The sequence below is a fragment of the Octopus bimaculoides genome, chromosome 4, assembly GCF_001194135.2.
Source record: "Octopus bimaculoides isolate UCB-OBI-ISO-001 chromosome 4, ASM119413v2, whole genome shotgun sequence".
Taxonomy (NCBI): domain Eukaryota; kingdom Metazoa; phylum Mollusca; class Cephalopoda; order Octopoda; family Octopodidae; genus Octopus; species Octopus bimaculoides.
In genome coordinates this window covers 53,000,333-53,013,371 of record NC_068984.1, presented here as the reverse complement: position 1 = coordinate 53,013,371, position 13,039 = coordinate 53,000,333, and the positions used below count along the sequence as shown (strand labels likewise).

Below are 13,039 nucleotides of genomic sequence, written 5' to 3'. Positions count from 1 at the left end.
TATATATATATATATTTATATTTATAATGAACTTATTGTATAGTGCTCAGGTGCACTACAACTCATCAGAAAATGTTACCAAAACTGCATGTACAATCTTTTGAACTTGTTTCAACCAAGTTCTCAGAAAGAAAGATAGGGGTTGCATATTTGATAATTTTACATAAAATGTTTCTAATCATGTTATGCACAGGCAAGAGACTTGTTCTCTAATGTCATATTTTAGTTTTGATATTTAAGAATATTGGATTTATTACCCATGACTTAAAGGTCCTTTATTTTATACCTGATGGAGAAAACTATGTTTTATCTCATACAATGTTTTATAACTGTTTGAGGATTCTGAAACGTCCCTATCAGATATCAAATCTACCATTTTTTAAAGACAAATATTTATTGAACAATTTATCTTTATATATAAAACACACACACAATTATTTGATTGATTTGCAGAGCAGTAGTTGTTCAGATAATTTATAGAACCCAAAGCAATGGTCAAATTATGCTTTTTATTACTTTCCCTATTTATCCATCTAGATCAGGTAACTTTCCCTGTCCATTGTAACCCTTCGATGCCAGATGCCTCAATCAAGTGATGAGGCCTGGATTTTAGTCATATTGGTATTTTACTAACTGAAATATCTCATCTATCTGTGCACACTATGATTACAGATGAAAGTAGTAGTTTGCTAACTGAACTGGTTGATTGTGGCAATTGACAGTTTATCTGTTCATCTGCTCAGCATTTAGTGATACCATTGATTCAATAAGATTCATTTGCTGAAATAGTTCACATTCACCAAGCTCCATCTCCTGATTTCAGTGAATACTATCTTGGGTAGTATAATACAATTTAACCCATAACTGGGACCCTGAGAGGTGCTACTTTTCTGGGTCAACATGAATTTGGGAATGATAGTAGCAAAGAGGAACTCCTCAACCAGGATCCTACTAGTTGATGCAGTTTAAAGTTATGCCCAGGATTATTAAAACTTGCCTCATACTGAGTTTTGTTTGCCTCTAAATATAATACGGTATTAGGAGATTGTGTCAACATTAGTGGAGGTTATATTAATGACCATTGCTGATATTAAAGATGTGAAAGTAAAGATCAGTCAGAGAAATCTATAAATTTGTTATTTTGATAATGTAACTAAAAATTATTATTTAGAAAATTATTTATTCAAGAATCTGTTGTACTTCTTTATAGGTCTCATCGTGGTGTTTCACCTGATAAGTCTCATCGTGGTGTTACACCTGATAAGTCTCATCGTGGTGTTACACCTGATAAGTCTCATATTGGTGTTATTTCTGATAAGTCTCGTCAAGACGCTACCTCTGATAGGTTTGTTTTCCATAATGGAGTAATGTATTCCATAAATGTTAATGTCTTTTTAAATCTCACAATGTTGTGTTACAGTGTTCTCTTCAAAGTTCAGTTGATGTTTTGTTTATTGTTTACTTATTATTCCCAGTATCATTAATTATATTCTAAATCAACTTATTGTGACAACTATATTTAAGGCAAGAGAAGTTTTCTTTGACATTTGGTTTGTCTGCATAACCTTGAACATTTAAAATAATAAAACTGTTTTCCATTACAGTTTCTTTGTAGTTGTCATCATAATTAATTTGGAACATAATTCAAGCTATCTAGAATATTACAATAAAAGTTTTTTTTAATGAAAATAAAGACTAACCTAAACTGTTTTAAGAAATTTTTTTTTTTTATATATTTATTGCACTTGAGTTCAGTTCCCCAATTAACCTTTCTTTTTCAATTTTTTTTATTATCCCCAAACCCTTTTTCTCATTTGAACCTAATTCTGGTCTCTTTTCTAACCAACAGTCCATGTTCCCTACTCTTTGCTCATCTGTTTTGTTTTCTAATTCTGTTTTCCAACTAACTTCCTTTTAGGGAAACTGTCTTGGTACCAATTTATCAACCTAAGCAAGATAACGCTGAATTCATCTATTTCGAAATATTTACTAAAATGAATGTAGCTAATAAATTTTTTTCTTATTTCACTTCTAAATATTTTATATCATGCTGCTCCACTCTTAAAAAATATAGATATTATACAAATTTGTCATAGTTTAGACGAGTAGTTATTCATATCTCTGCAGTGATGAAAGTTATTCTGATGGGGAAAATTATAATCAGATACCTCTGCCTAGGTAAGTACCTGTCTTCTGAGATCCTCAATCACATTGCTTACAAACCAGAAATCTCCTCCCAATTTTTGCTGGCATTACAATGGATTATAAGATCTGTTGTAGTATTTTACTTGACTGTCAAAAAAAAAAGAAAAAGTATTGTCATATATTCCATTTGATAAGTGTAAGTTTTAAATTGAAACCAATGCCAGTAAGTATCATTAATGATCTCCTGCTCCTTGATTTTCTACTGTATTGCCTGTCAATACAGTTGAATTTTACTACTAATATACGAATGTACTTACTTGTAATTTGACATGAGCTTATTTGATGTGTTTATATTGATTTAAGTTTTGATTGTAGATAAGATTTAAATTATATTTTGTTACTATTTGAAAATGACAAGGAAAATTGACATAATAATGAATTTGCTATAACTAATTTGAAGAAAATGTGTACTTATTGCTCAGAAATTTACAACTTTCATCTGCTTCACAAAATACTACTTGCATAACTTATGTAATCAATAATTTGTAATATGAAGAGTGTCAGTTACTTATTTTCCTGAAATTAACTACTGGAGTAAGATTTTGGTACTTAAAATAGTTCTTGTTTTCTTCCTCTCAGACTGGATCCTTCTGTACTTAGAACTAAATTGTTGCTCTATTAAGTTTGCCTAAATATTAGTAAACTCTGATTGCACATTTTCAACTAATTTTTCTGTTCAGTCTCTTCTGTATAAAAATTTCTGCAGTATTTTCAGTTCTGTTTAAAACACAATACTTCTGTGTAGATGTTATGTAGTTAATATCCTATTTAATAACAAATCTTTAAAATTAAATCCATTTTTTTTTTAGCCAAAGGGGTTAACTTTAGATCAGCCTTGATTGAGCAGATCAATAGCCGAAACCATTCTAATCTATGACTATCCTGTCTTTTTATGTACATTTTATTTTTTAAGTGGTATGATTTGATTTGAGAGACATTTAACTTCAATAGTATTTCTAGCAGACTGACTGCATACAGATTTCTTCTTTGGCCCATTTAGTAAATGTTGTTGTTGTTGCTTATTCCAGATCATTTCTGATTGCATTGGCTTATGATCAAAAGCATTCCAACCATGACATACTATCTTTTGTTTTCAGACATACATCTAAATTCAATGTGTTCTTTATTTTTAAGATGGTAGGGTGTGATTTGATGGTGATACGTTTGTTTGTAATGACCATCTAGAGAACAATGGTTCTCAACTGGGGTCCATATTGACCCTTAAGGGTCCATTTAAGATTTTATAGCTAAAATTCATGTGCAGTAAATTGGTTATACATCTACAATACACAAAATATTCTAACATTTTTTTTTAGACAATTCTTAATAATATTTAATTTAAAAAATATAAAAGTATTTTTTTTTTTAAAGCATTGAATGGCTAGTAGGGTCTACTTGAGTAGAAGAGGAATCAAAGGGATCCACAGGTAAAAAATGGTTGAGAACCACTGATCTAGAGTCCTGCTAGATAAGACAGTATTGATTAGATCAGAACTAATTGCTTCAAAGAAAATATTCAGCTGTAAAAGATTTTGCTACTTAAAATAATTCCTGTTGTTTTCTTTCTTTCTAACTAAAACCTTGAGATCTGACCACCTATGAGAATGCATTATTCTTGGTTGATCTACATTTATCTGCCGTGCATGATTTGCACCTCTGCATGCTCACCAGTCAAAGCATTGTTCAATTAAACTTTTCAGACTCATTTCTAATCTTTGTATATGCTTCTACAAAATCTTACTCATTTCTATTACTGATCTTAACAGAAAGTTTCTCTCTTATAATCACCAGTCATTGAGATATAACTGTATAATCTTGCTTACTCTTTTTCTCTCTCACTCTCTCATTTCTTTGTTTTGTTTTTTTTTCTTTACTGTTTTTCTACCTCTTTCTTCTTTCTGTGCCCAATATGTCCTCCCACCTCCTTCAATACAAATATTCTCTTATATTATACTCAACTCAGTGTAATGTTGCATTTAGAACTTTTTTCTAATTTTTCGCTTTATTATTGAAATGTTTTTCCTCCCTTTCCAGAATTTTCTTAAATTGGTTGATATCATATTTAATATTTTCTAAAAGAAAAGAAAAAAGAAAAATCTATCTCACCGTCGTGTTTTAATGTACAATTGATATGTATACATAAATGTTTTTCTTCTGCAGAATTCAAACCAATTACTAACAAAGTGACAAATTGTTTTTATTATTTTTAAAGCTAAGGTGGCAAGCTGGCAAAATTGTTAGCACACTGGGTAAAGTTCTTAGCAGCATTTCGTCCATCTTTACATTCTGAGTTCAAATGCTACCGAGGTCAACTTTGCCTTTCATCCTTTCAGGACCGATAAAATAAGTACCAGTCGAGTACTGGGCTCGATGTAATCGACTATTGCCCTCCCCCAAATTTCAGGCCTTATGCCTATAGTAGAAGGGATTATTTTTTAAAAATCCCATTTCAATTATGTGAATATGTGAGTGAGGTAACTATATATATATAGGTATGTGTGTATTTAATTACTTTTAATTACTATGATATTTACAGTGTTTGTTTCTAGGCTTGTTATTATTAAGGTCTTAGTTAGGAAGGTGGAGGGCAGCACTTATTACCCTTTTTAGGGTTTCCAAGATTGGTAGGAGAATGGAGGAATCATCCCTACATTGAATACCTATCTTGAAGGCTTTCAGCAAAATTGACCCTGCTAAAAGTATGCAAGGGCCAGGTGGTGGTGTTAAACTAGGCCACAGATTGGGTCTAATATCTAAGGCTTGTTATTATGGTTTTTATACACTTAATGTATGTGTGTATATTTGGCCCCTTAAATCATTTCTGATCAAGCAAACTTATGATCAAAGGCATTCAAACCATAGCCATTTCATCTTATTTTCAGGACTTGTGTACCCCAGAGTACATTGCCCAATGTACCCTGACTTGTTTTTTTCTTTTTTCTTTTTTTTAAGATGGCAATGCATAGGCCTCAGGGAAATTTGGCTACTTTTTCTAGTAGGTTGGGTAACTTTATGTAGGTAACTTTATGTAGCTTGAATGCTTGTAAGCTTGTTGTGATAGTTATGTTATCCCAACATATGTACATGTGTGTGTGTGAATGAATTTAGAAAATAATTTTGTCATTATTAAGCTGATATTTGGAACATAAATTAGCATGAAATTTTGATGAACAGTTTCGATTTAGATCACTTTGAACAGGAAGTTTGTATCATAAAACCAGAGCCAGTCTAAGATCCATATCGAAAGGGTTAAAGCAATGTCTTAACACTAAACTGACTTCAATAACCCACCTCTAATTCTTTAACTCTTTAGGTATCAACCTGAGACTACTCTCAGGTTCTAAGATAGAAATTCCCTATTTTTAAGTGATCAAAATTAAAACCTTCCATCAAAATTCTATGTTAATTTATGTTCCAAATATCAGTTTAATAATAATTTATTTTTATGAATTCCTCATAATTTTCAAACCTTATTGAAAAAAGGTATTAACAGGAAATATTGTGATAATTGATATACTTTAAATGTGTGTATGTGCATGAATGCTGTAATAGTTACCATGCTCTTAATGTATGCACACAGTTGTATGTGTGTGTGCATGCATGCACGTGTATGTGTTATGATAGTTGATGTATACTTAATGAGTTATGTATGTTTGTGTGTGTGAACATTTGCTGTAATGATGGTTTATGTATTAATGTGTGTGTGTGTGAGCATTTGCTGTGATGATAGTTTGTGTATTGTGTGTGTATGTGTGTATTGACTATTGATATAATCTTGGCAAATAAATGTTGTGCTTTGATAATTATTGTACTCTTGATGAAAGAATGAATGGATGCATTCATGTATTACGATAGAAGAGTATAGTTTGTTTGAAGCATTGTGATACAGAGGTAAAATAATAAATAACGAAAGAGAGCTTCAAACAATGCAAAAAGGGGAACTCACATTTCTAAATCATTCCCTTCTTATGATTTGTGTTTGTGCCTGAAATATATAAAGGTTACTCAGCTTTTCCTCTCAACATTGTTAGAAGTTATCCTTCTTCATTATTTGTTATTAATATAGTGCTACCATGAATATTAATATTCATTAATTAATGAATATTAATATGGTGCTGCTTTAATATGAGTTTTTGGCTTGGGTACAAACCAAAAATGTGTCAGTTTCATTTTACACTGACTTTTCTACTGCAGCATAAAATTTTATTCATTTTTTTTTTCTCTCAATCAATGTCATTACTAATCAATGTGATCTTTGCATGTTTAATGTAAAATTTCATTTCAGCCTGTATTCTCACTATTCACTTGTATTTCAAATTATTATTAGCAATATCATTAATGACAATTGCCAGACATTTTTTCTTTGTGTCTTCAGCAAAATTTCATTATGTGCATGTTGTTGTTTATTTTCTTTAGCTCTGGATTATCCCTGATTGAGCAGACCAATGATTGGACATTTTAGCTTTGAGCATTCCATTTTTGTGACCAGGACTGTATAATGCATTGTTTTTCTTGATAGTATAATCTGAGGAAAATTTGGCTGCTGTTTCTAGCAAGTCAAGCAGTGGTATAGGAGCTACCTACAGTGACTTGTTCGTTCAATTTGGTATGGAATAATCTAGAAGTTGCACTAATTCACAACCTACTCTTAGGTAGACTATCACATGCAACCTGATATGAACTCACATATTTCCACAATCCAAGTCATATCTATAAAGGCATCTGAAAGACAATAGTTTTGTATGTTTGTGAAACTTGTGGATTATTAATTGTTGATATATATCATCATCATCGTTGTCGTTTGACGTCCGCTTTCCATGCTAGCATGGGTTGGACGATTTGACTGAGGACTGGTGAAACCAGATGGCTACACCAGGCTCCAATCTAATTTGGCAGAGTTTCTACAGCTGGATGCCCTTCCTAACGCCAACTACTCTGAGAGTGTAGTGGGTGCTTATGTGCCACCCGCACAAAGGTCAGTCAGGCGGTACTGGCAACGGCCATGCTCAAAATGGTGTATTTTACGTGCCACCTGCACAGGAGCCAGTTCGGCGGCACTGGCAACAATCTCGCTCGAATGTCTTTACACATGCCATCCGGCACAAATGCCAGGAAGGCGATGCTGGGCACAGGTACCATGACACTTTCGCTTTCGCTTGCTCCAACAGGTCTTTGCAAGCCGAGTTTCGTGTCCAATGAAGGAGACGACGTTGGCATGGGTGCCAGTCGTCGAATATAATGACAAAGGTAGCACAGAAGGACAGCAAAACAGTTTATGGTAAAAAAATGGTAGTACAGTATAAATGTGCTCAACCTTTCTTCATTTGTCAGCCAAATAAATAGCATTACAATTTCAACACCTTCTCACAATGTTATTTGATCTGGTGGTGTTGATAATATGGAAGTTGCCAGAGCGTAGATGAATTGACTAAAAAAGTGGATAGAAATGTTTATACAAGGATGGTAGCTGAAAAAGAAACCAGTAGTCTTTCAAGTAAATAAGTTAAGACAAGCAAAGAATGAGAAAAATACAAAATGAAACAAACACATGTATGTATAAGATCTTCAGATGTAAACGACAAAATTAAGACAAGCTGTGTGAAGTATCACTTAAAGGAAATCAACTGGGTATACTTGCACACACTTTGATGGTCTCCGCAATGTATATCTGCATGTACTTTTCCAGTAGAATATATGTGGATTCTTGATTTGATTCATAGTCTATACTGGTACTGCAGACGTGTGATTAGAATATTACAGGAAAGAATTGTAAGATAGCTTTCATAGACAAGTTGGTAGGGACCTCATATAGCTCACTTTTTATTTTAGTTTAGTTTCTATAGCTGTATGTTCTTCTTAATATGAGCCAGTTTACAGAGTGTACTGGGTGTTCTTTTTTTTCCTCATGCCACTAGCACTAAAGAGGTTTATAATCTTCGACAAGTCTAGAAGGTAGCTTTACACTTTACATGGTGTATGGGGTGTGTTTTTTTGTGATACTCCCCCAGCAAAGTAGCCATGTCCTAATGTGTGTGTGTGTGTGTGTGTGTGTGTGTACGCACTCGCACGCATGTGATAAATTATGGTAAACACAAGTTTATATCATTTGTTCCCTACATATGTTTCACTGTTGTAATTATTTGAAACCTCAACATTGGATGTTCCAAATGCAATTGGATGCTTAATCACCACAGATCATCAGAGAAACATTCTACTGCATTGCATTACAGAGAACAAATGTCTGTAGCAGACATACGTCTAACTGTACATACAAAATACTCTCTCTCTCTCTATATATATATATATATGTGTGTGTGTGTGTGTGTGTGTGTACGAGGAATCCAATGTCACTGGCAAAAAAGGAAACTGTCCTGATATAGATATTATAGATATGTGATGCTTATGAAGGGTTAACATGTTAGTGAATAAATTGCAAGCAATCAAAGTGGAAGGAACCTGCAGGAAAGGAAGACATGGGGAGAGATGGTAGAAGCTGATCTCAGACTGCTAAACCTCACAAAAGAGACAAGTGACTGCATGAGAAGTGTTAAGTTGCTGTGCTGGAGAAGTTCCACTGAACCCATACTAGCATGAAGAAGCAGATTTAAAATATTTATTTTTTTAAATATCTTAGTTATTAACTATATATTGATGTCATAAATACAACAATCAGGTGATGTACCAATGCTGAAAGATATAAATTGCAATTAGCAATGCTAGTTGGATATACAGGAAATAGAAATGTCTTGGAATGACATGAAAACTTATGCATAAAATTCATACATATTCATAGTTTTCTTGTTTCTAACTATCCTCTGTTAACTGCCCCACCTTTGTGTTTTTGCTTCTTGAACTTCATTGCTACCCATGTTAACCACCCAAGTTCATCTCTATCTATCTTAACCACCCCTAATTCATCTCTACCTGTGTTAACCAACCCAAATTCATCTCTACCTCTGTTAACCATCCCAAATTCATCTCTACTTGTGTTAACTGCCCCAAATTCGTTTCTATCTTTTTACTCCACTTCTGTTATTACCTGTGTTAACCACACCAAATTCATTTCAACCTGTGTTACTGCCCCCAAAGTTACATTTCTACCTAACTTAATTTTCCCAGTCTATAGAATTGTGAATTTATAAAACAACCACCTTATACTTAAAGAAGGTGAAGATCAGGTTTGCCAAACTCTCAAAGTCTCAAGATGAGACTTGTAAAGCATTTTATCTATGTCAGCCAAAACATTCAGGATAATCTTTGAATTTTAGTTATATTCACAGCTGCATGTTTTAAAACTCAGTTTTACCTCATAATCTCATCTATTTAAGGCTCTCTTTATGTTTTGTGTGTGTGTCTTTTACCATCTCTTATTTGAATTTATCACTGTAATTTCCTGCATGAATAGCCTTAAATCTGATTTACAATCCATTCCATGCCTACCATCATTTTATATTGCAATTAATATAGAAAATCTCTATTCACAAATTGTGATACCCTTTTTTTTTTTTTATTATTATTAGCATTGATGTGTACAAAAGACTAGATTCCTGGATTCTTTTGTACTACATTTCTCTGTCAATGTTTAGAAGTTCACTTTCTGTGTCTGTATTTGCAATAGTTTTAGCAAGTCACAAAAATCGTTGTTGTGCTTTTAGCTCCAGACTAGTTCTGATCAAATAGACCTTTCATCAAATAGCAATCCAGCTATGACCACTTCCCATTTTACTTTTAGACAGTGTATCTAACCTGTATTATCCAATGTATCCTACTTTATTAAGATGTAGTTTGAGAAGAATTTAATAGCTATATTTAATAGATAGAGCAACCATGGAGAGCTCCTCTTGTTGATGCAAATACCTTTGTAAAATGGTAAGGTAAAAACTTATTTGGTTTAGGTTTTGTATCAGAACATACAGAAGACATTCTCAGTGCCTCAACCAATTTAATGACACAGATAAAGAAATAATTAAAATATCTAAATGTAATCTTGCAAGAATTGATAGAAATAAATTAATTACTTTCTATGCAGCAGAGATGCTCTAGTAGAACTTATCTGAGCTATTCAACAACAAATATTCCTGTTATTTACTAGCTATATACAACTTGATCTAGCATGTTATTTTTCTTCTTTGTTTTAATGTAATGTGTTAAAGCTGTCATTTGCTCTTTTATATCCTACTTGAGATAATTAGTATATTCACCATGATTCAATTGTCAGTCACAAACTTTTAAATACATTTACATGATTGTGTCAAAGAGACTCTCAGATAATGTCAATAAGTTTCTGAAATTACTCCTCACTTGCAGGTTATCATTAAAACCATATAATAAGAATGGTCACTTAATGTTGAACATGTAACCTCACAAATTGGTTTTCATTAATAATAAATGTATTTCTATTCTTTTTATGTTATGACTGGTTGGATGAAAATAATGTAAAAATAGAACAGCTGTTATCTGAAGGACAAAAGTTGCATGAAGCTGGATAGAGTACACTGCAAGCTACTGGCTGATTTAAATGTGCGAACAGCTTGCTACAAATGGAGCTACAGCCTCTGAAATACTGATGGTAGGACAAAAAGGCAGACAAAAATTCAAACCTTTGCTAATTATCATGATGTGAAAGAAGTGTACAGTCTGCAGAAAAGTGATAACACACAAGTGAGGATGGTTCATACATCTACACTGAGAAAAGTGACATCATGGAATGTTGGCAGGAACATTTTATGAGCTGTTAAATGGCCCTTAGAGTCTTATGAAGCACTGGAATGTACCCAACAAATTTGAGAAGATACCAGATTGGATCTGTTGCTAAATATAAAGGAGCTGGCAACTGCCAAAATCAGGGAAAGCTTCTGGTGTCATAAAAGTCTATAAATATGAGAAGGAATTACACTATAGACTTCGCGAATTCTTCAGAGAATGCTAGAAACGCAGTAAACTCTCTCAACAATTCAAGATCACTTAGTCACCACATGCAAGTGAAACATTTACCAGCTGGACTGAAAACTAGTGAGGGATTTCCTTTCAATCACAGGAAAAATTCTAGAGTCAACCCAGATGAAATAACAAGAAGAAAAAAAGCAAACAATCTTGAGCAAGATTCATTTTGCCAGGATCCGTATTATCTACAGACAGGGTAGTCTCAACACTTTTGCTCTATAATCATATGAAAGAGCAAAACATCATTAAAGTTCCCTCATGAGAAAAAAATAAAAGCCTCTTTTGCTTTTAAGTCATACTCAGTTAAGGGTGACAGCCAAAAAGAATTCTCTCTTGTAGTAACTATATCATTCAGTATTCTTTTTCAGCATTTTGGGGTTATATTGTCTAGTTTGTTCTTTATAATTCTGAAGATTATTTTTTTTTCCTTTTAACTTCTCATTTTTTCTTTGGTGTTTTTCTTTCTTGTATTTCAAATGCAGATTCAAGCTTATATGGCAATTACATGATCTCAGTTCAGAGAAGAGATCAGTCTTTTTGATCCTAATTCTTCATCAATATCATTTAACTTCTGTCTTCCGTGCTGGGATGTGTTAGCTAGTTCAACAGGATCTTGATGAGTTAAAGAACTTTGTCATGTTTCAATCTCTGTCTTGGCTGGATGCTCTTTCTAACACCAACCAGTTTACAGAATATACCGGAAGGAGGCTACTTTATGCTAAGTGTTGAAAGGTTGAAGTATGAAAGAAGGGACCGGTTCCTTGCTGCAGTGGAAATACATGGCAACTTTACTTTGTATGAGTGGGTAGGAATAATCAGGATAGACTGTGCCCCCAAGGTACAAGAAAGTGAATGGAAGAGAAAGTAAGGATAGAAGACTGAGAAAAGTGAGGAAGTAAATGTTGCAAGAGTGTATGGGTATTGTTTAATGGCTTTAGCACTATATCTGTTTCATATAATCCACCTTCAATTAGAATATAGTTACCTACAAAATAATTACATTTTTATTTCACTCATTCAACCTCACTTTCATTCTACTGGTAGCTGGAGATGAATGTGTCAATAAGGTACTGCACAGCCAATCAAAGATTACTAGTTTATGTCCTGTCTGTGATACTATATTGAATCCATGGCCAAGACTTTCTCAAGAGCAGTCTACTTAGCTCTAAGTTGGATTGAGGTGATATAATTCACTGTTGTAAAATAACAGTGGTCTCACTGGAATTTGTATCTGGAGAGAACTGTCTCTCATTTACTTAATTCTGCTGTAAACCATAGAGAAAATCCAATCCTATGAAGACAAAATTCCCACTTTTTAGCAGCCTAATTAAATTCCTATTTATAATTAGCAACAATAAAATGAGAATTTACATATTAATTAAACATACCAATGTTATTTACACTATTAAATACTTACTAATGTGGCTTTGTTTTAAAGGTTTAGAAATGAAGAGTTTAAGAATGTAAATCCTGCTCAGCACTATTTGATTTTAAAGTCTGCTCCAGGTCATGTTCCTGACTTGACTTCTTAATTTCACAAACATTCTTGATCTCTTTGCCTTCAAACACTGAGCCATATATAGTGACACCTTGCAAAAAATTATCTTAGTTTTGCTGATTCTGCTGCTTATTCCTGAAAGCTTTGTGTAAACAATACTGTTGCTCTTTGCCTCATCAGGGTGCTATATGACAGTATATGTTGCTCTTCTTCCTCATGGGATCTACCTCAGACTTCATCATCTCTCCTCTCTGCTTATTTTTCTCTGCTAAGTATACTCTCTAGGGGTGATTGAAATGGTTATATAACACTAATTTTCAGACTCATATATATATATATATATATATATATATATATATATATAGTGGTTTTTCTCTAAATTATATATATATT

General features: G+C 33.0%; 1 protein-coding gene across 5 annotated transcripts in view; it reads left to right on the top strand.

Moving 5' to 3' along the window:
* LOC106871829 (prominin-1-A) overlaps positions 1 to 13,039 on the top strand; it is a 144,619-nt gene that overhangs the window by 125,207 nt on the left and 6,373 nt on the right. For 3 of the 5 annotated variants that reach the window (XM_014918539.2, XM_052967070.1, XM_052967068.1), the window contains exon 25: positions 2,128 to 2,178. The exons of the other annotated variants lie outside the window; for them this stretch is intronic. In XM_014918539.2, coding sequence (XP_014774025.1) covers positions 2,128 to 2,178 — 51 coding nt within the window. The remainder of the gene's footprint in view (positions 1 to 2,127; positions 2,179 to 13,039) is intronic. 5 annotated transcript variants of the gene reach the window in all.